The sequence below is a fragment of the Protopterus annectens genome, chromosome 5.part0 (genome assembly GCF_019279795.1).
Source record: "Protopterus annectens isolate FY-2018-M chromosome 5.part0, PAN1.0, whole genome shotgun sequence".
Classification (NCBI taxonomy): Eukaryota; Metazoa; Chordata; order Ceratodontiformes; family Protopteridae; genus Protopterus; species Protopterus annectens.
In genome coordinates, this window is record NC_056735.1 from 1,646,919,310 (window position 1) to 1,646,944,416 (window position 25,107).

At 44.5% G+C, this 25,107-nt stretch overlaps 1 protein-coding gene across 5 annotated transcripts in view; it reads left to right on the forward strand.

Moving 5' to 3' along the window:
* The window catches only part of DYRK1A (dual specificity tyrosine phosphorylation regulated kinase 1A), a 2,602,610-nt gene that overhangs the window by 2,207,268 nt on the left and 370,235 nt on the right, over positions 1–25,107 (forward strand). For all 5 annotated transcript variants that reach the window (XM_044071432.1, XM_044071433.1, XM_044071434.1 and 2 more), the window contains one exon: positions 16,676–16,816. In XM_044071432.1, coding sequence (XP_043927367.1) covers positions 16,676–16,816 — 141 coding nt within the window. The remainder of the gene's footprint in view (positions 1–16,675; positions 16,817–25,107) is intronic.

Genomic DNA, 25,107 nt, shown 5'->3' on the forward strand with positions numbered 1-25,107 from the left:
TGGCAGCATGGCTAATCCTGTAATCATACAAACGACCCCTCTCAGTAAAGTTGTGATGGATGTCATTTTGGAAGCCAGAAGGCCTAGTACTAGAAAATCTTATGCTGACAAATGGAAGAGATTCTGTGCTTGCAATCAAGTACAAGGAACTGATACAGCAGAACCGCATATTCCAATACTTAACTAAGATGCTTGACAAAGGCCTATCTTTCTCATCAATCAAGATCCATGCCTCTGCCATTTCGGCTCATTACAATACAGAGCCACCAATCTTTTCTCATCCTTTACTAAAGCAGTATCTTAGAGGAGCCAAAAATGTAAGGCCTCCTAGAAGATCACCATTACCTACATTGGGACCTCAATTATGTGTTGGAAAAGCTCACCCTGCCTCCATTTGAACCATCTGCTACCGCTGATATAAAGTTCTTATCATGGAAGACAGCTCTGCTACTAGCAATTACTTCAGCAATAAGAGTTTCAGAGCTACAGGCCCTCATGGCTGTAAAGCCTTTTATCATATTTTACCCAGACAGGGTGTCTCTGAGGACAAATCCTACTTTTATGCCTAAGGTCGTTTCCAGTGTGGCTCTTAACCAAACAATTCATCTGCCAACTTTTTATCTAAATCCGCAGAACAAAGGGGAGAGAATTCTGCATTCCTTGGACGTACACAGATGGCTAAGATTCTACTTGACCAGGACTAAAGCTCTAAGAAAAACTGAGCAATTACTAGTGTCATATGCTGCAGGATCAGAAGGAAAGGCTGTTTCAAAGCAGACAGTTTCAAAGTGGATAAACCATTGCATCTGTTTCTGCTACTTACACCATGGCAAACCTGTGCCCAAAGGCATACGGTCTCACTCCACCAGGGCTGCAGCTACTTCAGCAGCCTTTCTCAGAGGAGTACCAACCAAGGGCATTCTAGAGGCTGCTACTTGGAGTTCTGTTCACACCTTTACAAAGCATTACCATTTGCTTCTCTACTCTAAGTCCAGGGCAGGCTTTGCCACTGCAGTGCTGCAGGGCCTTATAGCCTCACCTAATGCTGTTTAGCTCCAGCCTCCCAACCATAGCTTTGGGATTCTACCCAAATGTAATGACTGCAACATGAAACATGAAGAACATAGTACAGTTGTGTACACTTATCATAAATGTAGATGTTCGAGTGTATTCACTGTTGCAGTCCAGGTTACCCTCCCGCCATCCCCCTGTCATGCTACAGTTTATCTTTCCTTCTCTATCTTCTACAACCTATGTGGTGTATTTGCTTGTAGATGAAGGTAAAGTTTATATTGATGCATGTATATATTTATAAATATTTATAATATTGCTACCTTTTTGGGGGCACCTGACATCGGGGGCAAGAAAAACTAAAGAAAATGGCGTCAGCTGCATGTTTTATACCCCTGACGACCTGACTTCATGGAAGAGAAGACAGCAACCGACGCAGGACCCAAGACTTTGAGCAGAAAAATTCCCATCACCTGTGCAGTTCCTTTTCTGTTTTGCCTTTGTACTTCACCCAGACCATTTACCAGATGTCTAGCTCCAGTGTATGCTCACCTGAGACTTATCATGACCTAGGCAGTTGTCTGATAGAAGTCCAGTCTCTGGAGAATCTACAACTGGCTGTATAGAATCTCCACAATTCTTTCTCAACCTTTGGATTTCTGAGAACTACCAGAATTTAGACTTACTCATTTATATTTGAATTCAGTTATTTGGCCCCCTTTGTGTGCAGAGCAGCTCACCATCAGCTGCTGTCTATGACTGTTCCTACAGATCTTTGCAGTCTAATGTCGCCCTCCCAAAGCTTGGACTGTACCACTTAGGGTGTCGGAAAGAGGTGGTGAAGTGGAAAAGAGCAGCTGGTGGCATTCACATACTGTCTTGTACATGCCAGGCACTTTTTTGGTATGACCTAAGCTGGTGCAATTATTGGTGTCATGAGCATAACTACATGTATTGTCAGTTAACTTTGGGCACTTCTTCAGTGCTAGAACGCTACCAGCAGTCTGCTTCCAAATTTTGGCATAGTTTCCATCCCTGGAGATGTGTCCAAACATGGGCAAAAAGCTGATGTTCATCGTGTTTCACTGTTGCAGTCATCACTCTTGGGGTTATCCTGCTGGCAGGCTACCCGCAGTCGGCCTGAATTCCAAAGTCCTGGTCCGGCGTCAGTTGCTGTCGCCTCTTCCCTGACGTCAGTGCGCCAGGGGTATAAAAGATGCAGCTGACGCCATTTTCTTCAGTCTTTCTTGCCGCGCGGTGCCCAAAGCAAAAGCAGTTCGCAAGTGCCGGTCGGCCGACTCCTGAGATTTTCAAATCCGAATTTCAGAACCGAAGTATTCATTAAAGCTAAGTACCCCATTGGGGAAACTTTTTTCTTCCTCCAGACCGATGTCAGAAAAAGTTAACAATTGTATTTCTTGTGGGAAGCAAATACCTCATAAGGATTTTCACTCTTACTGTATTCCTTGCCGAGGCCCTGACCACAACGTTGCTAGCTGTCGGTTTTGTGCTAGATTTAACCAACGCACTATTAAGTGTCGGTTCGATTTTGCAATTCATTACTTTGGCCGAAGGTTTAATTATATAATGCCATCGGAACAGCCGACGACCAGAGTTTACAAAAAAATGCAAGGACAAGGAAAAGGATAGGCCTCCGAGGTCCAAAACCGACGAAGAGACCTCCGTTAAGCCAGTCGCCGGTCCGCCTGTTCTCAGTGAGGCGCTTTCGCAGCCCCTGGCGCCTGCTACCTCAGAGCCACAGGCCACTTCCGACTCCCATGTGGAGCCGACTGGGCCTCTGGATACTGAAGGTATTGGACACTCGGAAAACATTCCCTCAGATGGGTCCGGAGCCGCTGAGCAGGCATCGGCTTCTGAGGGTGTCTTCAGACCTACACAGTCATATGTTAAACCATCTTCAGCTTCAAAGACTAAGGCAGCTCTAAAGACAAAGAAACAAGTACAGCATTCTCCTACTCAGACTTCCATGCCTAAAAAACAGATGCTTAAAATGGCCGAAGACCTAATTACTTTGATCAGGGGTTCCCCCTCCTGATAAGAGGCCTAGGCAAGAGACAGAATATGATTCTTCTGATCAGGTTTCTATTTCCTGTGATTCCTCTTCTGAACAGGGTTATTCTATTCCTCCCTATGAGGATTCTGATGCTGAAGAATCCATTCCTTCTCCTCCTGAGGATTATTCTTTTGGGGAAACCCTGCATACCATGAGGGAGCATTTCCACTGGGAGAGCCAAGATTACTCAGAATCTAAGAAAAGGCTCAGAGACTTTTTGCTTCCTCAGCATAGACCCCTTGCTATTCCACCTGTTATAGACATTGTAGATGATGTATTCAGAGTCCGGCCTGTCCCCTGACTCTTTACCCCCTGTACTTGCTAAGCCAGACAGATACTACAGGGTCCCAGATTCTCATAAATTCCTATATAAAAACCCCGCTGCTGACCCAGAAACTATTTCTCAGGGTCCCAAAGGGGTCAAAGCTTCCACTGCAAAACACTCTGTCTCCTCTGATAGGATTCTAGGGCATTGGACAGATGGGGGAAAAAATTTACACTTCTGCTACCTTGGCTGTAAGGGCTTTAAATTGTCAGTTTCATATGCTTAAATATCAGCAATATTTAATGTCACTGCTTAAACAGAAAATGTTGGCAAATTCTGAATGTTCAGAGAACAAGGACATGCAGGATTTATTGCATGCAGCTGAACAAGTGGGAAAGCATACTTTGCAATGTGGTTATGATTCACTGGAGGCCTCTTGCAGGGCTGCTGTTACAGGTTCCGTTATTAGAAGGCATACTTGGTTAAAGGAACAGAATCTGCCTGATCATGTTAAAGCAAAATTATTAGATGCTCCATTACAGCATGATACTTTGGTGCTAAAGCAGAAGAGGTGTTGAAGAAAATGGAGGATAAAGCGAAATCCATGCAGACAGTTAAGGATTTTTTACAGGTATAGCCACCCAGATTTAGCAGGAACTGGCCTTCAAAAAATTGGTCCTTTCCAGTGTCAGACAGGCCACAAAGAGGCAGATAGAGACGTCCCAGAGGTAGATCTCAGCCCCAAGGCTCATACAGGCCTAAACAATGGGGTGCTCCTACCTCCAAAAGTGGAGAAGACAAATCACAACCTTACAGGAAACAGTCCCAATGACTTTCCTCTGCCAGATCCAAGCATGTTTTATTTGGCAGCCCCCTTAGGGGGGAAACTAGCACTTTTTTCACCAAATTGGCAAATGATTACCCAAGACAAGTGGGTCTTGAACATAATGTCCCAGGGCTACAGGTTCCATTTTCACACCCTACCAAGGGCAACAGGTATGCCAGACCTGCCACACAATCAATGGGCAGAGGCACAAAAGCAAATTACAGCCCTCATGGACATGAGGGCCATTCAACAAGTACCACAACAAGAGCAGGGGCAAGGATTTTACTCTAGACTTTTCTTGGTGCCCAGAAAGGCAAGGAGACCATTACTGGACCTGTCTATATGAAACACGTTCCTGGAGGTTCCAAAATTCAAGATGTTGACTCTACAGCAGCTACTGCCCATGCTGGGCAAGAAGGCTTGGCTCGTAACTTTGGACCTAAAAGAGGCATACATGCATGTCCCAATCAGACAATCTTGCAGAAGATACCTCAGATTCATAGCTGGCTCAATGCACTACCAATTCTCTGCACTGCCCTTTGGCTTATCTACTGCACCTAGGGTCTTCACAAAATGCCTGGCACCAGTAATTGCATTTTGCAGACAAATAGGAATTCAAATATATCCCTACTTGGACGACTGCCTTATTTAAGCAAAGAACAAGACATTCTTCTAAAGCATCTGGCGTTGGTAAAAAGATTACTAGTTTGCCTAGGGTACACAGTAAACGAAAATAAATCAAAACTAGTACCCTCTCAAGAGATAATATTACTGAGTGCAAGCTTAAATACAACTGCCGAGATGGCTTATCTCACGCCAGGCAAACAAAGGCAACTGACTTCTTACTTCAAAAAGTTGGCAACAAAGACCCAGTTATCTGCAAGGAAAATCCTGCAGGCCTTGGGCTTCATGGCATCCTGCATTCTACTAATTAAATATGCCAGACTGCATATGAGGAAACTTCAATGGTATCTAAAAAGTGTTTGGACTCAGCATTGCCACAGCCTGGAGACATTAATTACCCTCATTCCCTGCCTGCAGCAGGAGTTTCGATGGTGGGCACAGGCGTGCCATTCACTTTACCCACAGCCATACAGACAGACAGTGACAACGGATGCATCAGATTACGCCTGGGGGGCCCATATGGCAGGAAACTGTATTCAGGGCACATGGCCTGCAAGCCAAATGCATCTTCATATCAATCAAAAAGTGATGCTAGCTGTTCAGAATGCCCTGACAGCTTTCAAGGATCTACTTCATCCAGGACAGCTACTGATAAAGACGGACAATACTACGGTCATGGGGTACATAAACAAGCAGGGAGGCACACATTCCTACCCCCTCTGCAGACAAGCAATGACCTTGTGGGACACAGCATTGACTTATCAAGTTCACCTGCAAGCACAATTCCTGCCAGGAAAAACAGATACTCTGGCAGACGAACTAAGCCGAAACCTCATGGATCCCTGCGAGTGGAAACTGGATCCACAAGTCTTCAGCATGATAGCAAGGAAATGGGGATGCCCAGACATATATCTATGTGCCTCCCCTCACAACTGCCAATTACAGAGATTTTGCACAAGGATTTATCACAAACAAGCATGGAGAGTGGACGCCCTATCCTTCAGCTGGAAAAACCTAACAGTATATGCATTTCCTCCACTGCCTGTCCTTCCCAAGGTACTCTTAAAAGTCAGACAAGAGAAGCCAAAAATTATACTGATTGCACCAGACTGGCCACGCCAGCACTGGTACCCAATCCTAAAGAGCTTGTCTCAAGGTCCAACATGGATATTCCCTCAAACTTCTCACTTGCTGACCCAACAAAACAATCAGATCCTGCACAACCAACTCTGGACCTTAAATTTGGCAGCATGGCAGATATTGTAGCCATTCAGAACACTCCTCTTTCAAAAGCTGTTATGGATGTTATCTTGGAGGCCAGGAGGCCCAGTACCAGAAAATCTTATGCAGAAAAATGGAAGAGATTCTGTGCTTGGAATCAGGAACAAAGTATTGACACGTATGTACCAAATATTCCTCAGATTTTACAATACCGAACTGAGATGCTGGACAAAGGCCTTTCCTTTTCATCAATTAAGATTCATGCCTCTGCCATTTCAGCCCATTACAATACGGAACCACCTATCTTTTCTCATCCTTTAATAAGGCAGTACCTCAGAGGGGCCAAAAACATTAGGCCTCCAAGGAGAGCACCAATTCCAGCATGGGACCTCAATTATGTCTTGGAAAAACTCACACTGCCTCCTTTTGAGCCAGCCTCAACAGCTGATATAAAATTCTTATCCTGGAAAACAGCTCTGCTTCTAGCAATAACCTCTGCAAGACGAGTCTCGGAGTTACAAGCACTCATGGCTGTGGAACCTTTTATCATTTTTCATCCAGACAGGGTTTCTCTGAGGACAAACCCAACATTTATGCCTAAGGTGGTGTCCAGTGTGACCCTCAACCAAACCATTCACTTGCCTACCTTTTATCCAAACCCACAGAACAAGGGTGAGAAAATTCTGCATTCTTTGGACATACACAGGCAGCTACGCTTCTACTTGGACAGAACTAAAGCTTTCAGAATGACTGAGCAACTTTTAGTGTCATATGCTGCAGGATCACAAGGAAAGGCTATCTCAAAACAGACTATTTCTAAATGGATAGGTCATTGCATCCGTTTCTGCTATTCTCAACATGGCAAATCAGTGCCTAAGGGTATTAGGCCTCATTCTACCAGAGCAGTAGCCACTTCAGCAGCCTTCCTCAGAGGAGTACCAACCAAAGACATCTTAGAGGCTGCAACATGGAGTTCAGTGCACACTTTTACAAAGCACTACCACTTACCTCTTTACTCGAAATCCAGAGCAGGCTTTGCCACTGCAGTTCTACAGAGCCTCATAGTCTCTACTAATCCTATTTAGCCCAGCCACCCATTCTCAGCTTTGGGATTCAACCCAAGAGTAATGACTGCAACAGTGAAACGTGATGAACATAGTACATTTGTGTACCTACCATAAATGTAGATGTTCGAGTGTATTCACTGTTGCAGTCCAGGTTACCCTCCCACCGTCCCCCTTTTCCTTTGCTGGGGTTTATCTGTACTTTTCTATTCTATACAACCTATGTGGTGTATTTGCTTGTAGATGAAGGAAATGTTTCTATGTGAGAGTGTTCGATCTCGCCGTTTGTTCTTACACCTGGGTTCGGAGCCGATCCTCGGCTCCGTGTCGGCCGCTTGCAAGCTCTGCATCGAGAAGAAGCTCGAGACAACCTAATTCCCACAATCCCCCTTTGCCTTTACCTCAGATCTAGTTTGCCGCTGCAGCGTTCGCATCACTGGATCGAGCTCGAGCACCTAAGCTGAGATTTAAATATTTTTTATTGTGTATTTCAGAATAATTTTATTCTAAAAAGTTGTTTAGTGACAGTGTGTGTGTGTGTGATACGGTTTTGAGGAATTCTCGGTTCCGTTTAACGTTAGTTTAAACTTATTAGAGTTTCCCTCGGGGCCTACCACCCCTTACTGGAGTGACTACCGGATAGACATTTTTCTTTTTACTGGATTTGACAAATTTACCAGATTGGACTTTCCTACTGGACTTGACTTTTCACTTACTATCCATATTAGCTTAAGATGTCTGAGAAGGCTAAGTCAGGGTTTAAGCGTTGCCAATGTGGGCAAAAGATGTCAGTTACTGACAATCATAGTTCCTGCGTCTACTGTCTTGGCCCTCTCCATCTGCAAGAAGACTGCTCAATTTTTCATTCTTTCAGTGGGAGGGTCATGACAGATAGGCGCAGGAAACTCATGGATAGGGGTTTGTTAAAACCTACTTTTCAAGAGGCTCTGGATGCTTCAGACCAGGCATCCAAATCCTCGAAGGAATCGAAGACGTCGGAGCCCAGGTCATCGGCTCCGAGCTCTTCAGTTAAAGTTAGATCACCGGTTCCACAGACTTCGGGACCGAGTGTTCAACTGTTGTCAGTTTCCGAGCCTCGAGTCTTGGAACCGGTGACGGAGCTCCCTCCCCCGACACTGTTGAGGTCGGCTCTGTCTTAGATTCCTTCGACCCGGTCTTCCAGACCCCTCTCCGACACCGATGTAGACCGCGTGGTGCAGAAGTTAATGGAGAATACGGCCTTATCCAAACTCATCTCTGTCTCCTCTCAATTGGTGTCGAGACTTGAAGGCCTTCCACTGTCTCCATCTGTTCCTCCTCCGAGACCTGTCCAGTCTTCGGAGCCGGAAGAAGCTGATCTGCTGATTGTGGAGCCCTCGGTGCCAGAACCGTCATTTTCTCGGTCGGCTCCGTTCACCTCGACTCCGTCGGATCCGGTACCGGAGTCTCGGGAGCCGAAGATCCATCCTTGGTTCCGGGACCGAGAGTCGGACCGATGTTTCGGTTCCGACGCTCCCTCTCGGGGCCTCGGCTCGGATCGACTCGGTTCCGTCCTCGGGGTCGATGCCTTCGGTGCCTGTGTCGGGGATTCTTCCCATTTCTTCGGAACCGGGAGATGCCTCGACTCGGGACCCGGGGGCCTTCGACCTCATGAGGAAGGTGTTGTCTACCCAGACAACCACATCAGCAGAAACAGCTTCTCCTCCCCATAAAGGACCGTTATCCTCCTCTGCACCCACGGCTACAGCTAAGCGTCGAGCACCTGTGTCTCAGCCACCCCTGGAGGGTGCCCCCTCTTCCTCGGAGGCTTCCTCGGATGCTCCCCCCGAGGAAGTCCCTAGGAAAAGATTGTGTAAGAGGAGACACTTAGATTCTCCACAAGAATCTTTGACATCCGACACTGACTTGGATGAGTCAGAAGGGTCCCCAAAGTCACCCTCAGAGGATGTCTCTTTTTCTGACATCTTGGAGATCCTAAAGCAGAGATGTGATTGGCAATCCCTTCCCCCTTCTGAGGATGAGTCAGTCTTGCTGAAGGCATTTGGTGCTCGCCCTTTCTCCTCCTGGGTCACTCCGCCCTTCGATGAATTAATGGAGCTGATTGCTCGAAGGGCGTGGGAGACGCCTGACACAGTGGAGCCAGTCCCTAGAAAGCCTAATAAGTATATTACTGCACCCCAAGACAAGGCTTATCTAACGAAGGGAGTTCCAGTGGACGCTATGGTGGTGGCAGCGGCCACGAAAAAGGAGATGTCGGAATCCTCCTCATCTGTCCATCCCCCTAACAAAGATTCTAGGACTATGGACAGGTACGGGAAGCGCATTTTTAGTTCAGCGGCTTTTTCTATGCGATCCCTGAACTATTTGACCCACTTCACACGACTACAGAGGGATCTAATCAAAGAGTTGGGAGATACCCTCCAGGGTACTACAGATGCTGCTGTCTCGGAGAAAGTTACAGCACAACTCAATACCCTTACATCCATTGTAAACTCGTCCATGAGGCTGATCTCATACGCAGCCGAAGGATCGAGTAGGGCAGCAGCTTCAGCGATTGCTCTTTGTAGACAATCCTGGATGCGCTTATGTTCATTTGTGGAAGCCTTCAAGTCTTCCTTTACTAACGCCCCGTTTGACGGTGCCACTCTCTTTGGCCCCAAAGTAAAGGAGACCCTTACCCGGTGTGAGCAGGAGGGAAAGACTCTGTCTGCTGTCGGAGTCCGTTTTTGCACCCCATCCAGACCGTGCCCCAAAGGGCAACGCGGTGGAAAAATGTGGTTTCGAAAACCCCAAGGATCTTTCCCAGGCACACAGGTTGATGCCCCCTCTAGAGGCAGAGGAGGGGGCAGAGGTGGAAGACGCCACCCTGGTGGCAGAGGGGGTCCGCAAAACCAAGGCGACAGGGATACCCCCCCTGGAAAACCTTTCCAGCACTCCTGAGAGGAGGCCCGACTGTCCTGCTCTGGAGGCAGTCGGGGGTCGCTTAGCTTTATACCCTCAGGCCTGGCAAAATATTACTTCAGACAACTGGGTAAAAAGCGTTGTTACCAGAGGCTACAGAATACCCTTCCTATCCCCCCCCATTCCAAAGAGAAGACTCCCAGATGTGCCGCCCCATCTGCGAGACTCTGCAGCTATAGAAATTTCAAAGCTGCTAGAAAAAAAGAGTCATCCAACCAGTCCCAGCGGACCAAAGAGGATTCGGAACTTACTCAAGGTTCTTTTTAGTTCCAAAGAAGACAGGGGACTGGAGGCCGATTCTGGACCTAAGCAACCTCAATACCTTCGTCAAGAAAGAAAAGTTCCAAATGGTCACGCTTCAATCGATCCTTCCATTCCTACAGAAGGACGACTGGATGTGCTCAATAGATCTGAAGGACGCATACTACCACATCAAAATGGCCAGGGCGTCCAGGGATCACTTGCGCTTCCGGCTGGGAGCCAGCCACTTTCAGTTTCGAGCCCTGCCCTTTGGTCTGACCTCAGCCCCCAGGGTTTTCACCAAATGCATGGCAGTGGTAGCGTCTCACCTGAGACGCCTGGGATTCCAGGTGTTTCCGTATTTGGACGACTGGCTCCTTTCTGCCACCACCCAGCATCAACTGATACAGGCCAGGGATTACAATCTACAGCTTTGTGTTCACCTCGGAATTTCCGTAAATTTCGAAAAATCCTTACTACAGCCATCACAGCATATCTCATTCATAGGAGCGGAATTGGATACGCATCATTTAATTCTAAGGCTTCCTCCAGAAAGGATAGCCTCACTACAAAGCCACATATCCCTTCTTCTGTCATCCAGAAAATCCCCAGCAAGACTGGTACTGAAGGTTTTGGGTCTCATGGCAGCTTCTCTCATTGCGATACCATTGGGAAGACTGCACATGAGAGTTCTACAATGGCTACTGTTTGCTCAATGGTTGTTCCAACAGCTACCTCTGACACACGAAATTTTGATAACAAACACATGCAAACTACACCTAGTCTGGTGGCTTCAGACTTGCAACCTTTCCAGCGGAAGACCATTTGTGCTACCCACACCGACAGCTACGGTGACCACGGACGCTTCCCTGATAGGGTGGGGGGGCATCTTTCAGGGACAGACAGTCCAAGGCGAATGGACCAATTTAGAGTACAATCTGCACATCAATGTTCTAGAGTTGAGGGCAGTGTTTCTAGCGTTGCAACACTTTGCTCCCCTTCTTCCTCTAGGGACTATTGCAGTTCAGACGGACAACATGTCCGTAGTCTGGTACATAAACAAACAAGGGGGAACCAAGTCTTATCAGCTATGCAGAGAGGCCATGTGAATTTGGCAATGGGCGAAGTCCACGGGTCGCTTTCTGATCGCAACGCATATACCGGGGTCATCCAACGTCATAGACGACAGGCTGAGCAGAGCGATTCTGCTGCCTCACGAGTGGTCCCTCAAACAGTCAGTTGCGAAGAAGATTTTTCGCAAGTGGGGCCAGCCTTCCTGCGACCTCTTTGCGTCTCCAATGAACGCCAAATGCAGGAGCTACTTTGCCCTATTACCCCCTCCAGGGGAAGTCCCCAGGGACGCGCTGGTTCACGATTGGCCCCCGGGTCTCCTGTACGCTTTTCCTCCTTTCCCCCTGATTGCAAAGTTTCTGCAGAAAGCCAACAACCTGCAAAGGACAATAATCCTCATTGCCCCATTCTGGCCTCGTCAAATTTGGTTCCCCTTTCTTCTGACACACCGCATTCGGGGACCTTGGATCCTGGACCCAGAGCCAGATCTACTGACTCACTCGTCAGGGGTTCCTCACCCCTCGCTCTGGTCACTCCATCTAGCAGCTTGGCTGCTCCGCTTCCCTTCTTAGCCAGGTCTGATCTCCTTTCACCTGCAGTTCAGAAAATACTAGTGGCTTCTCATAAAGCTTCCACTACAAAGACCTACACTAGTAAATGGAAGCGTTTTGTATTCTGGGCAAATACACAGCATTTGGACCCTGTCATAGCTCCGTTAAACAAGATCTTGGAGTTTTTAACAGAATTGTTCCACCAAGGAGCGTCTCCTGCCACTTTAAGATTGCAATTGGCTGCCATTTCCAACTTTCATGTGGAAGAATGTGGGGCACCTATTATGGCTCACAGACTTTGTAAGGCCTTTTTAAAAGGGTCTTTCCATATTAGACCACCAGTTAGAACTCCTACATCGCCTTGGAATCTAAACCTTTTATTATCTAAATTGATGTTACCCCCATTTGAACCAGCCTCCTCTTGTCCATTGAAGTATTTGTCGTGGAAGACCCTCTTCTTGGTAGCCATTACATCCGCTAGGCGAGTATCTGAGCTTCAGGCTCTTTCCATTAAACACCCTTATTTGATTTTTCACTCTGACAGAGTATCTCTTCGCACTAATCCATCCTTTCTCCCCAAAGTTTGCTCTATTAATAACATTAATCAATCCATTGAATTACCTACCTTTTTCAAAAATCACTCCAATAAATTGGAGTATATGGTACACAAGTTGGATGTCCATAGACAACTTAGATTTTACTTGGATAGAACAAAGGATCACAGGAAATCTGATCAACTTTTTGTAGCTTTTGCTGATAGCAGGAAAGGTGTAGCGGTTACTAAACGAACTCTTTCCAAATGGCTAACTGATTGTATTATATTCGTTTATGATTCTTCAAATCAAACTTTATCTGTCAAACCTAAGGGACACTCTACAAGATCAGTGTCTACATCCCTGGCTCATGCAGCTCGCCTACCATTAGACACTATTTGTGCAACTGCTACTTAGTCTAAACCACATACATTCATCTCTCATTACAAAGTAGACAGGGTTTCTAGGGACAGGGCAACCTTTGGTTCCACTGTGCTCAAGAACGTTCTCCCGTGAGTTCCTCAGGAACATGGAGCTAGGGACGCTACCCAGGTGTAAGAACAAACGGCGAGATCGAACACTCTCACATTTAGAAGTTATGTCCTTACCATAACGTTCCATGTGGAGTGTTCATCTCGCCTTTGTTCTTACATTCCCACCCTCCCACCCTCAGGAAGAACGTTCAGTTTGGTGCCTGGTCTGGGTTATTCTGCTTCTGCATTCGCAGTTGTTGTATATATATGTGTATATATATATATATATATATATATATATATATATATATATATATATAGATAAGTGTTCTTGCATTTATATAATTTTTTGCATGAGTGTGTTTTCTCTCTGACTGCTGGTTTGCTTGCAAACTAGATCTGAGGTAAAGGCAGAGGGGGATTGTGGGAATTAGGTTGTCTCGAGCTTCTTCTTGATGCAGAGCTTGCAAGCGGCCGACACGTAGCCGAGGATCGGCTCCGAACCCAGGTGTAAGAACAAAGGCGAGATGAACACTCCACATGGAACGTTATGGTAAGGACATAACTTCTAATTACTGCATGTATGTGTATTGGTATAATATATTTAGCCTACCCTTTTGGGGGCACCTGACATCTGGGGCAAGAAAAACTGAAGAAAATGGCGTCTGCTGCATCTTTTATACCTCTGGCGCACTGACGTCAGGGAAGAGGTGACAGCAACCGACGCCGGACCAGGACTTTGGAATTCAGGCCAACTGCGGGTAGCCTGCCAGCAGGATAACCCCAAGAGTAATGACTGCAAAAGTGAATACACTCTAACATCTACATTTATGGTAGGTACACAGCTGTACTTTTCTTTCCACTCCCTTCCTGTCTCCTACAGCGACTGAGCCATTGTTTAACTTTAGTCAACTGGGTGGGAGTCAGGGTTCCATCCTTCTACATCAGGATGTTTGGTTTTACTCATTTCTTATACTCTGGTATTCCTGGAACCCATTCTGAAAAGACAAATTGTTTTCCCTCCTCATGGTAGAATGTAGTTGATGTTGAAATTCTTTCTTGTATTTTTGAGCAAGTCACTGAAGCAAATTGGATGTTCTCGTGCATCTTCCTTACAGTACTCTGTGCAAGAGTTCAGATGGTAAAGGTCCACTGGTTTCTTCTTTCGTGGAGTGCTGTGTTCCTCCCTAGATTACACCCTTCCACTGATTCAAACTATGGTAAAAGGATTTTAGTGAAGATGCAGTCAGATTGTTGTCTGTCAAGTGTTACTCCGTTGTACATCCACTTTAAACTCAGACTTTCTTAACATGTGCTGTAGATTATACTTGAGAAGCTCATTTAGATGTAAAATACAGAGCCAATGGTCTTCACATTAGAGAAAGCACGTCATCATCTTCAAACAGATGTTAGCCTAACACTCACTGTGATAGTTTGCCAGTCAGCTGTCATATCAGGGACTCTGCATTTTGTGGCAGTTAAAAAAAAAAAGCATTAACACAGTACATCAGCAAACAGGGAAGAACCTAATCCTGCCCTCTTTGTGAATTGCAGCATCCATTTGGAACAGTCTATTCTGAGTATAAAATTCTGCTGAATATTTTCCATTCAAAAATAAACCATCAGTCTGAGCAGATAAACCTCAGTGTCACACAGCAGCAGGACCAAACCACCTTCTCAGTATTGACTGAAATATGGAACTTCCAGGATGGACCCTTTTCTCACGGATACCAACTTCATCTGTTTTGTTCCATACTTTCTGAAAAACAGGCAGTGGTGACTTTTCACTGTATTGAAGTCAAGACCCAATATGTAATTTTCTGCCAAATCATCTGATTCTGATTAATTTTAAAGATAAAAAAGAGAAAAGGCAGACTTAATCCTCATAGCTCCAGGTTGGCCCGTATAACCTTACTTCATGTGTCTAACCTAAATATTGTTAGCTACTATATTAGCTGCCTTTGCAAAGAAGGTTTATGTCTCAGCTGACAGATTTCTGCTTTCAAACTTCAAGTTCTTGAACCTAACAGCCCGGAGGATCTAATTTTAATTCCAAGTAACCCTTTTTGCTGTCTAGTGGTATGCCTTTTTGTAAGGGAAGGTAATACCAGATACATGAAAATCATACCTGTCAAAATAAACCGTATTTTTATTGGTGTGAAAACAATGACTTAAAATCTGCTACTTGCCCGGTTTCTTAGGTCTTAGAATAGATAACCTCTGTATTCAGTACTGATGTGGCCTATTCATCCATGTGAATTTGTGTTGTTTCAGCCTTTATGTTTTGTCACCTTGCTGTAAAACAGTAGTAAAAGAGGGATGCTCTCAAGGTAATTATTTGCACTTGGAGACCAAATTCGTGACTGAAAGACTAATTGTTCATTGTTTTGTGCTTACCAGTACGTTGGACATCAAATACCTTGCCTTTCTTCCTTAGTAACATCCTAGTAACAGATTATTGAGGAGGATTTCTGTACTGTAAAGACTGATGTGCAAAGAGTTCTTTGATCAGACCATTTGAAAGCCATGATTCCATTGATTCCCTTTATGATTTGGGGGGGGGGGGGGACTTTGGTTGTGTCAGCCTCAAAATCTATTCACCCACAGTGACATTGACAGAAGAATGATTGAATTATGGCTGAAGTGACTGCTTTCATTCCTTTACAGTCCAGGGTTCTTGGTCACCTGTCAACCTGCTACTCAATGTAAATGTGAAGGATATGAGGCCTTTTGCTAGGGCTATCAGGGCTTTAGAATCTATGTTTTTTTAACTGGGAACGTTGTGGATCAGTACAGACACAGCAGTGATGTCAGGCTTTAAAATACAAAGTTGCACAATTCCATAGAGTCAGTACTCGTATAGCAGTGGAATGTTGACTGCAGTCTGTTTCTTTATGCCACCTACGCAAACATTGCAGATGCAACAGCAAATACATGTCTGACTCATGAGTGGCTGTGAAGCTACAGACGTTCTTAAGTAATATTTCACATTTAAAAGACAAAAAACTCCTAGGAGAGGCTAGAAGCTCAATCCCTTTACTCAATGTCTTGTAGACTGTTGCAGGGAGATATGTGCCTTGCTTCCTATGCCATTGTAGAGGCCCTACTTTCCTTGATCTCCTATATTTCCGCAAGTTTGACAGTTTAGCAAATAGCTGAACCAGGGCTCTAAGTCTTTGCCAGCAGAAAAATGGCACATGATGGAGAGGGGAGAGAGATTCATTACGTGGCACCTTCACCTTCTCTGGAATAGGCTGTCCCTGCAGGTTAAACAGTGTGACACATCTTTCATACAGAAACTAGATGACTTGTCTTGTGTACCCTCTAAATTACCTTAGGGCTAACTTGTCTAGCCCTCCTTGAGAAAGGGGGTGCAGTCTAAGGGTTGGTATTGGCAAGGTGTTAATGGTTGTGAGGCTAAATTGCCCTGAAACTCCTTATGGGTCACTAAGACATGGTAGTCCCTACCAAGATGAAACAAGGGTTTGTACTTGAGTTTTTCTGTCCTTCTGTATGGCACATTCCTCACACAGGTTTTTCACAGTAGTGTAAACAGGATTTCTCTAGGGTTTGTGCAGAATACTTTGTTCCAGTTGTATTTCTACTGAAATGAATAAAGGATCTCTGCTGAGTTTTGTGCAGAATACATTTGTTTTTCATTTCTTGTTGTAGCTAAGCAAAAATAATAGTCTTGCTTACACCTTTATGTATAATTTTTCAAATTAAGACATTTGTTTTCTTCACTTTATTTTTTTTTTCAGGTGGATCAAATGAACAAAATTGTTGAGGTATTAGGCATTCCTCCTGCTCACATACTGGACCAGGCACCAAAGGCGAGGAAGTTTTTTGAGAAACTGCCGGATTCCATATGGACTGTTAAGAAGACCAAAGATGGAAAAAGGGTTAGTGAAGAAGCATGGATGAATTTGGATTTTTTCTCCTGTATGTTATTTTCAGGCTGATGTGACTTGATTTCCACATCAATAATTTAACCTCAGCATCTTGCGTCTTATGTCTGTCAGAGAGATTTAATTGTTTCAGATAGTGATTTAAAGTCAGACTGAATCAAAGCACTTGGTGTTATTGGTAGAAATGAATGCTGTCCAAGGGATGTTGAGTAATAATAGATACAAAATCATTGCTTAGGGCATTGGAGAGCCAGACAAGGATGGCCATTTTGTTTATTCAGAATATTTTTCTCACACACGTATTATTTTGGGTCTATATTAGGAAAGCGAAAAGATGTTTACGCAAATACGTAAATGTCGAACCGTATAGCGCGAAGTGGACTTAGAGCGAAAGTCGAAAACCGCAAAAATGGAAATATCGAATTTCCATGGTTAGCCGTCTGTAGATTAGCTGCGTAAGGTAAGTGATGGATAATTACAGAGTTTAGGATAGGGTGCGGGTTAAGGTAAGTGCTTAGATAAGTAATGTATGTTAGATTTAGTGTAGGGTTAGAGGTAGGGTTTTGTTAAATGTATGTATGTAGGTTATTTATTTTGTTTGTGTATATTTTTGTAGGGGAAGTGTGTGGTAGTTACGGACTTTAGGGTTAGGGAGGGGTTAAGGATAGTACATATATAGTTTTGTATGTGGGGTTTAGTAGTGTTGGAGGTAGGGTTTTGTTAAATGTATGTATGTGGATTATTTGTTTTGTTTGGGTGTGTGTCTGTAGGGGACGTGTGCGGTAGTTACGGACCTTGGGGTTAGGGAGGGGCTAAGGATAGTGCATAGTTAATTGTGTATGTGGGGTTTAGTGTAAGGTTAGAAGTAGGGTTTTGTGCTTTACTTTAGGTTAGAAGTAGGGTTTGGTTAGTTTATGTATGTGGTTTATTTATTTTATTTGGGTAGGTAGTATATAGCTAGTGGTGGGGTTGGCCGACTGTGACGGTTCGAATTTTTTTTCGCTGTTTAGTGCGTTCGGGATTTTCGCGGTTCGCGGTATAGGGGTCAATGTTTTGGTATTCGCACATAGGGTTTTTCTCTTTCATAATATAGACCCATTATTTTAACATTTGGTAACTGGGTAAATAGGGCTTTTTCAGCCACAGTTCAGGACATAAGCGCAGCCATAACGGTAATGTAAGCAGCCAGCCAGCATGTTTTGGAGGGTAGAAGGAAACTGAAGTACTGTAACAAAACCCGTGCATACATGGGAGAATATGCAAACTCAACACACAGTGACTTGAAGTCAGGATTTAACCGTAGTCCATGGAGCTATGGAACAAAGGTCTTTTCACTGACTCTCAGTGCTCCATGCTTTCCTTTTATTTGCATAATAAAGGTAGCATATTATCTCACCCTGTAGTATTGCCACAGAAGTAAAAGGTTAGAGTAACAGCCCTAAAAACCTTGACGTTTGTCAGCCATCTGGTAAAATGATTCTCGAGGATGGACTGAAGAGTTCTTTTTTTTTCTGAAGATGATTGCTAAGCACCTAGAATGAAGTAATTAGAAATTGGAAGGATTATAAAGAAGTAAGATAGATTTGGGTTTTTATCTGAGATAAAGTTTAAGAAGTGCATTGCAGGAGAAGGAGTGAGTTGTGGAACATTAGCAGTTGTAAGGAAGCAGGAGAGTTTAGAGAAGATCAAGTAGAATGTGAATATTTGAGGCCTGTACAGTTTGGCTGCAGTATTTTTGACATTGCTGCAAGACTGCGATGCTGCTCCACTTTTAGTTAATCACACTCGATGGTGGCAGGAATTGTTTGAATTAAACTGGAAATGTACAGATGACCTTATTGCACAGCGGACTGTCACTCTTCCAAATGATGCATCAGAAGAATAGGTGAATGTTAGTATTTTCTAACAGAGTGGACGGATTAGAATGAGTCATGCTTAACTTATACCCACTTTAGAACAATTTTCATTGCTGATAGCCCATGTTAGCTTTGAAGAAAGTACATTTTTAGTGGGAGTGTACAATGTCTCTGAATAAAAGAATTTAGGAACTGAATGGACAAAGAGTGGCAGAGGCTTACATGCTAGAAAGACCTCCTGCTTTGAATAGAGGGGCAGTATATTCAGAGGATCTGTTAAGGAAGTACTACAGTAGAAATTGGTTAGCTGCTGGTTTTCAGTTTAGACATAAAGGAAGAAACAGAGTTCTAATACATGCAAACCATAATGACCTTTATAGTCTTCTTGGCATTTAGGCCACCAGCGTAACGTCTTTCTGTTGTTTAAAAATGATACTTTCTTAAATATCTCTTTGGATATTTTCTCCTCTCAGATGTCTTTCTTTACTTGTTTGTATAATTAGAGTAATATGTAGTCACTAAGCTTGCAGTCCAGGAGACCATTAAAGAGCCTAGCCTGGATTCCCAGTTGTCCCTATATATTGGTTTATTGACTTGCACAAGGTCAGACAATAGATCGAGTGCTCTGGGAATCAAACAATGTACCACGGAAACTACATATCACAGCCTTAACCTTCTGCTCCATCTGCCTGTATTCAGTCCGGTCACCCTTTGAACCATATACTGTAACTCTCCAAATGAGCTAAACAAGCACTTGATACAGTCAGAAAATCCTGTCCCAGGACATCCATGAATGATGCATTGTCTGTCTGGGGCTAGAACTCTTGTATGCTGATTGCAGCATATCCAAAGCTTTTAGGCCCATATCCTTGGTGGACTGCTGCAATAAACTGATCTTGAAAGGGCTTCTTTCCACGTACACGGGCAAGACAGAGAATAAGAAAGAACAGAGTAGCTAAGAAGACTAGACCCAATGTGCAAGGGCCATCCTCAGAGTCTCAGATTGTACCGCAGCACTACAGAAACTGTGAGCCTATGATGAGGGCATTCTTGAAGGCACAGATAGAATTGGGTGTCTGTGTTTCCAAGATGGATCAGGCTGGCTTTTTTTCATCTCTGATGGCTCCATCCATAATGCCAGTTTCTGCACCAGCGATGTCTAAGCTGGCTATCCTTCCAGCAAAGTCTGTCTGCTTTCCACCTGCTGGTATTGTTGCCTCAGCACCAGCTTTAATGCATCCAATACACTGTGCACAGAAGCCTTCAGTATGGATTGGATATTGGGATCAGCTACTCTAAAGTGGATCTTTGTTACTATCTGCAGTGGCAACTAGCTTAGAGCTGTTGTTAGTGTTGTATTCCTTGACCTTCGAGCTGTCATCAGGTCCGACTGGCTCCTCATTGTCTAGGCACCCATTTTCAGCACTGCTCACCTTTGCTTTGGTGGGGACTGCAGCAGCCTTGGAGCAGGGTTTCACAATACTAACTGATCCAAATTCCACCTTTGAGATTATGGAAAGGATGGTACCCTCGATCAGATAATTAACAGAGACTCCACCAGTACTGTCTCTATCTCACGACACAATGAAGCTTTAAGGAATTGCATCTGGTTCACATTGAGTTGTTATGGGACTCCTTTCAGTGACAACTGGAAATACCCAGGAACAGACCATGCAAAAGGAAGCGCTTGGACTCCCTTCAGAGTCTCTGACATCAAACATAGACTTAGATGATCGAGAGGACTCCTCACAATCCCTGCTTGATGACACCACATTTGGAGAGGTCCGTCCATGAATTAATGAGACCGAGGGGATCTTGGCCAACAGACTCACCTTCTCAGAACAAGGCACAGCTCTTTAAAGCCTACTATTCTGCACCTTCTACCTCTTGGGTTGTCTTTCCTACTGACCATCTTGTTGATTTGGTCACCAAGATGGTATGACAGGAGCCGGATACTACTGAGCTATTCCCCATAAACTTTCCAAAGTTTGTTCTCAACTAATGATAGGCAGTATTGGTCCAAAGCTCATCTGGTGGACTATGATTGCTGCAGCAGCCACATTATTAGAAAGTCTGATCAGTTTTTTCCTTTTCCATTTTATAAGTAAACCATATCCAGATGGATTTCCCTTTCCATTTCATTCTGCTTTTCCTTCTATGGCAAGTCTCTCCAAGGTCAGTTTGAAGTATATTGTACCAGAGCAGTAGCTTCTCATGGAACTTTTCATGGGTCTTGACTCTGAATCCATCTTGGAGGCAGTTACTTAGTCTTCCATTCACACTTTTACTAAACATTACAAAATAGATGAATTTTCCAGAGCAAGAATAAATTGTGACAGAACTGTCCTTCAGGGTTTACTGGACTCCACTTCTCTTACTTAATTCTAGTCCCTTTTAGTCTAAAACTCGAGAGTCATCTTATATGTCAGCATTACTTGCAAAGGTAATCTAATGATGAACATAATACAGTTATGCAAGAAGTTACCACAACAGTATGTATGTGAATAGTTTGCTGTTGCAATATATGCTCCCTGTCCTCATCCCCCATATGTTTATATTTCTGATGTTCTTCGTGTTTCACTGTTGCAGTCATTACATTTGAGTTATCCTGCTGGCAGGTTGCTCCCCTCAGCCGGCCTGAATTCCAAAGTCTTGGGTCCTGCGTCGGTTGCTGTCACCTCTTCCCTGACGTCAGGTCTTCAGGGGTATAAAGGATGCAGCTGACGCCATTTTATTCAGTCTTTCTTGCCGCGTGGTGCCCGAAGCAGAAGCAGTTCACAAGTGCCAGTCGGCCAACTCCTGAGATTTTCGTGTTTGAGTCTCGGATCCAAAGTCTTCATTAAAAGCTAAGTACCCCGTTGGGGAAACTTTTTTCTTGCTCCAGACCGATGTCAGAAAAAGTTAATAGTATTTCTTGTGAGAAGCAAATACCTCATAAGAACTTCCATTCTAACTGTATTCTTTGCCTAGGCCCTGATCACGACGTTGCTAATTGTCGGATTTGTGCTAGATTTAACCAACGCACCATTAAGCATCGGTATGATTTTGCATTTCACTATTTTGGCAGAAGATTTAATTACACGATGTCGTCGGATAGCCATCCGTCTACCGTAATTCAAAAGAAACGCAAAGAAACAGGCATCCGAGGTCCAAAACTGATGACGAGGCTTCTTTTAAGCCAGTCGCCATTTCACCGGTTCTCAGCGAGGCATTTTTGCAGCCCCTGACACCCTCTACTTTACAGCCGCAGGCCGCTTCCGACTCCAATGTGGAGCCGACTAGGCTGCTGGAAACTCAAGGTATTGGAACCTCGGAAACTATTCCCTCAGATGGGTCCGGAGCCGCTGAGCAGGCATCTGCTTCTGAGGGTGTTTTCAGGCCTACACAGTTATATGTTAAAACGACTTCAGCTCTAAAGACAAAGAAACAAGTACAACAACCCCATGGACAGGCCTCCATGCCTAAAAAACAAATGCTCAAAATGGCCGAAGACCGAATTACTTTGATCAGGGGTTCCCAACCCCCTACTGATAAGAGGCCTAGGCAAGAGACAGAATATGAATCTTCAGATCAGGTTTCCATTTCGTCTGATTCCTCTTCTGATCAGGAATACTCTCTTCCTCCCTATGAGGATTCTGATGCTGAAGAATCTATCCCTTCAGCCTCTCCTCCTGAGGATTATTCTTTTGGGGAAACTCTGCATACCATGAGGGCGCATCTCCACTGGGAGAGCCAAGATTATTCAGAATCTAAGAAAAGGCTCAGAGACTTCCTTTTACTACCTCAGCACAGGCCCCTTGCTATTCCACCTGTGTTAGACATTGTAGATGATGTATTTTCAGAGTCCAGTCTGACTCCTGACTCTACCTCCAGCTCCTGTTAAGCCAGACAGATACTACAGGGTTCCTGATTCACATACATTTCTTTTTAAGAACCCTGATGCTGACCCAGAAACTATCTCTCAGGGTCCCAAAGGGGTCAAGGCTTCCACTGCAAAAAACCCTTACCCCCTCTGACAGGGATTCTAGGGCACTGGACAGATGGGGGGAAAAAGATTTACACTTCTGCTACCTTGGCTATTAGGGCTTTAAATTGTCAGTTTCATATGCTTAAATATCAGCAATATATTATGTCACTGCTTAAACAGAAAATGTTGATAAATTCTGAATGTGCAGAAAACAAAGAAATGCAGGATTTATTGCATGCAGCTGAACAAGTGGGAAAGCATACTTTGCAATGTGGTTTTGATTCTCAGGAGGCTTCCTGCAGGGTCGCTGTTACGGGTTTTGTCATTAGGATGCATGCTTGGTTAAAGGAACAGAATCTGCGTGATCATGTTAAAGCAAAATTATTAGATGCTCCGTTACAGCATGATACCTTGTTTGGTGTTAAAGCAGAAGAGGTATTGAAGAAAATGGAGGACAAAGCTAAATCTATGCAAACAGTCAAGGATTTCTTACAGGTAGAGCCTCCAAGATTTAGCAGGCACTGACCTACAAAGAATTGGTCCTTTCCAGTGTCAGCCAGACCACAAAGAGGCAGATATAGACACCCTAGAGGCAGATCCCAGCCCCAAGGCTCATACAGGTCTAAACAATGGGGTACTTCTACCTCCAAAAGCGGAGAAGACAAATCACATCCATACAGGGAACAGTCCCAGTGACTTCCCCCTGCCTGCGCCAAGCACTTATCTTCTGGCAGCACCTTTAGTGGGAAAATTAGCACTTTTTTTCTCAAAAATGGCACGTAATAACCCAGGACAAATGGGTCTTGGATATAGTGTCACAAGGCTACAGGTTTCACTTTCACACCCTGCCGAGGGCAAACGGTTTGCCAGACCTGCCAAAAAATCAGTGGTCAGAGGCACAAAAGCAAGTGTCATCCCTCATGGACATGAGGGCCGATCAGCAAGTACCACAGCAAGAGCAGGGAGAAGGATTTTACTCAAGACTGTTCTTGGTGCCCAGAAAGGACAAAGCCTGGAGACCAATACTGGACCTATCTATTCTAAACACATATCTGGATATTCCAAGATTCAGAATGTTGACTCTGCAGCAGCTTCTGCCCGTGCTGGGCAAGAAGGCTTGGCTTGTGACTTTAGACCTAAAAGAGGCATACCTGCATGTCCCAATCAGACAATCATGCAGAAGATATCTCAGATTCATAGCTGGCTCAATGCACTACCAATTCTCTGCACTGCCCTTGGCTTATCTACTGCTCCCAGGGTCTTCACAAAATACCTGGCTCCAGTAATTGCATTTTGCAAACAAAGAGGAATACAAATATATCCTTACTTGGATGACTGCCTTATTCAAGCAGAGAACAAGGACATTCTACTACAGCATCTGGCTTTTGTAAAAAGATTACTAACATGCCTAGGATATACAGTAAACGAAAAGAAATCAAAACTAGTACCCTCTTAAGATAATATTCCTGGGTGCAAGCTTAAATACAACTGCCCAGATGGCTTATCTCACGCCAGACAAACAAAGGCAACTGACTACTTATTTCAAAATGTTGGCAACAAAGACCCAGTTACCTGCAAGAAAATTTCTGCAGACTTTGGGCTTCATGGCATCCTGCATTCTGCTAATTCCATATGCAAGACTGCATATGAGGAACCTTCAATGGTATCTAAAAAGTGTTTGGACTCAACATTGCCACAGCCTGGAAACAATAATTACCCTCATTCCCTGCCTGCAACAGGAGTTTCGATGGTGGACAAAGGCCTGTCACCACAACAAAAGGCAGCCATTCGCTTTACCCACAGCCAGGCAGATATTAACAACAGATGCATCAGATTATGCCTGGGGGGCCCACATGGCAGGAAGATGTATTCAGGGCACATGATCCGCAAGCCAAATGCATCAACATATCAACCAAAAAGAGATGCTAGCTGTTCAGAATGCCCTGACAGCCTTCAAGGATCTACCTCATCCGGAAAACTACTGATTTTGATGGACAATACTACAGTCATGTGGTACATAAACAAGCAGGGAGGCACTCATTCCTACCCCCTATGCAAACTAGCCATGACTTTGTGGGACACAGCATTGACTTAACCAAGTACATCTGCAGGCACAATTCCTGCCAGGAAAGATAAATGCTCTGGCAGACGAGCTAAGCAGAAACCTCATGGAACCTCACAAGTGGAAATTGGATCCGCAAGTCTTCAGCATGATAAGAAGGAATTGGGGATGCCCGGACATAGATCTATTTGCTTACCCACACAACTGCCAACTACAGAGATTCTGCACAAGGACTTATCACAAGCAAGCATGGAAAGTGGATGCTCTGTCTTTCAGATGGAAAAACTTAACAGTATATGCCTTTTCTCCACTGCCTCTCCTCCCCAAGGTACTCCTAAAAGTCAGACAAGAGAAGCCAAAAATGATACTGATTGCCCCAGACTGGCCCCCCCAGTACTGG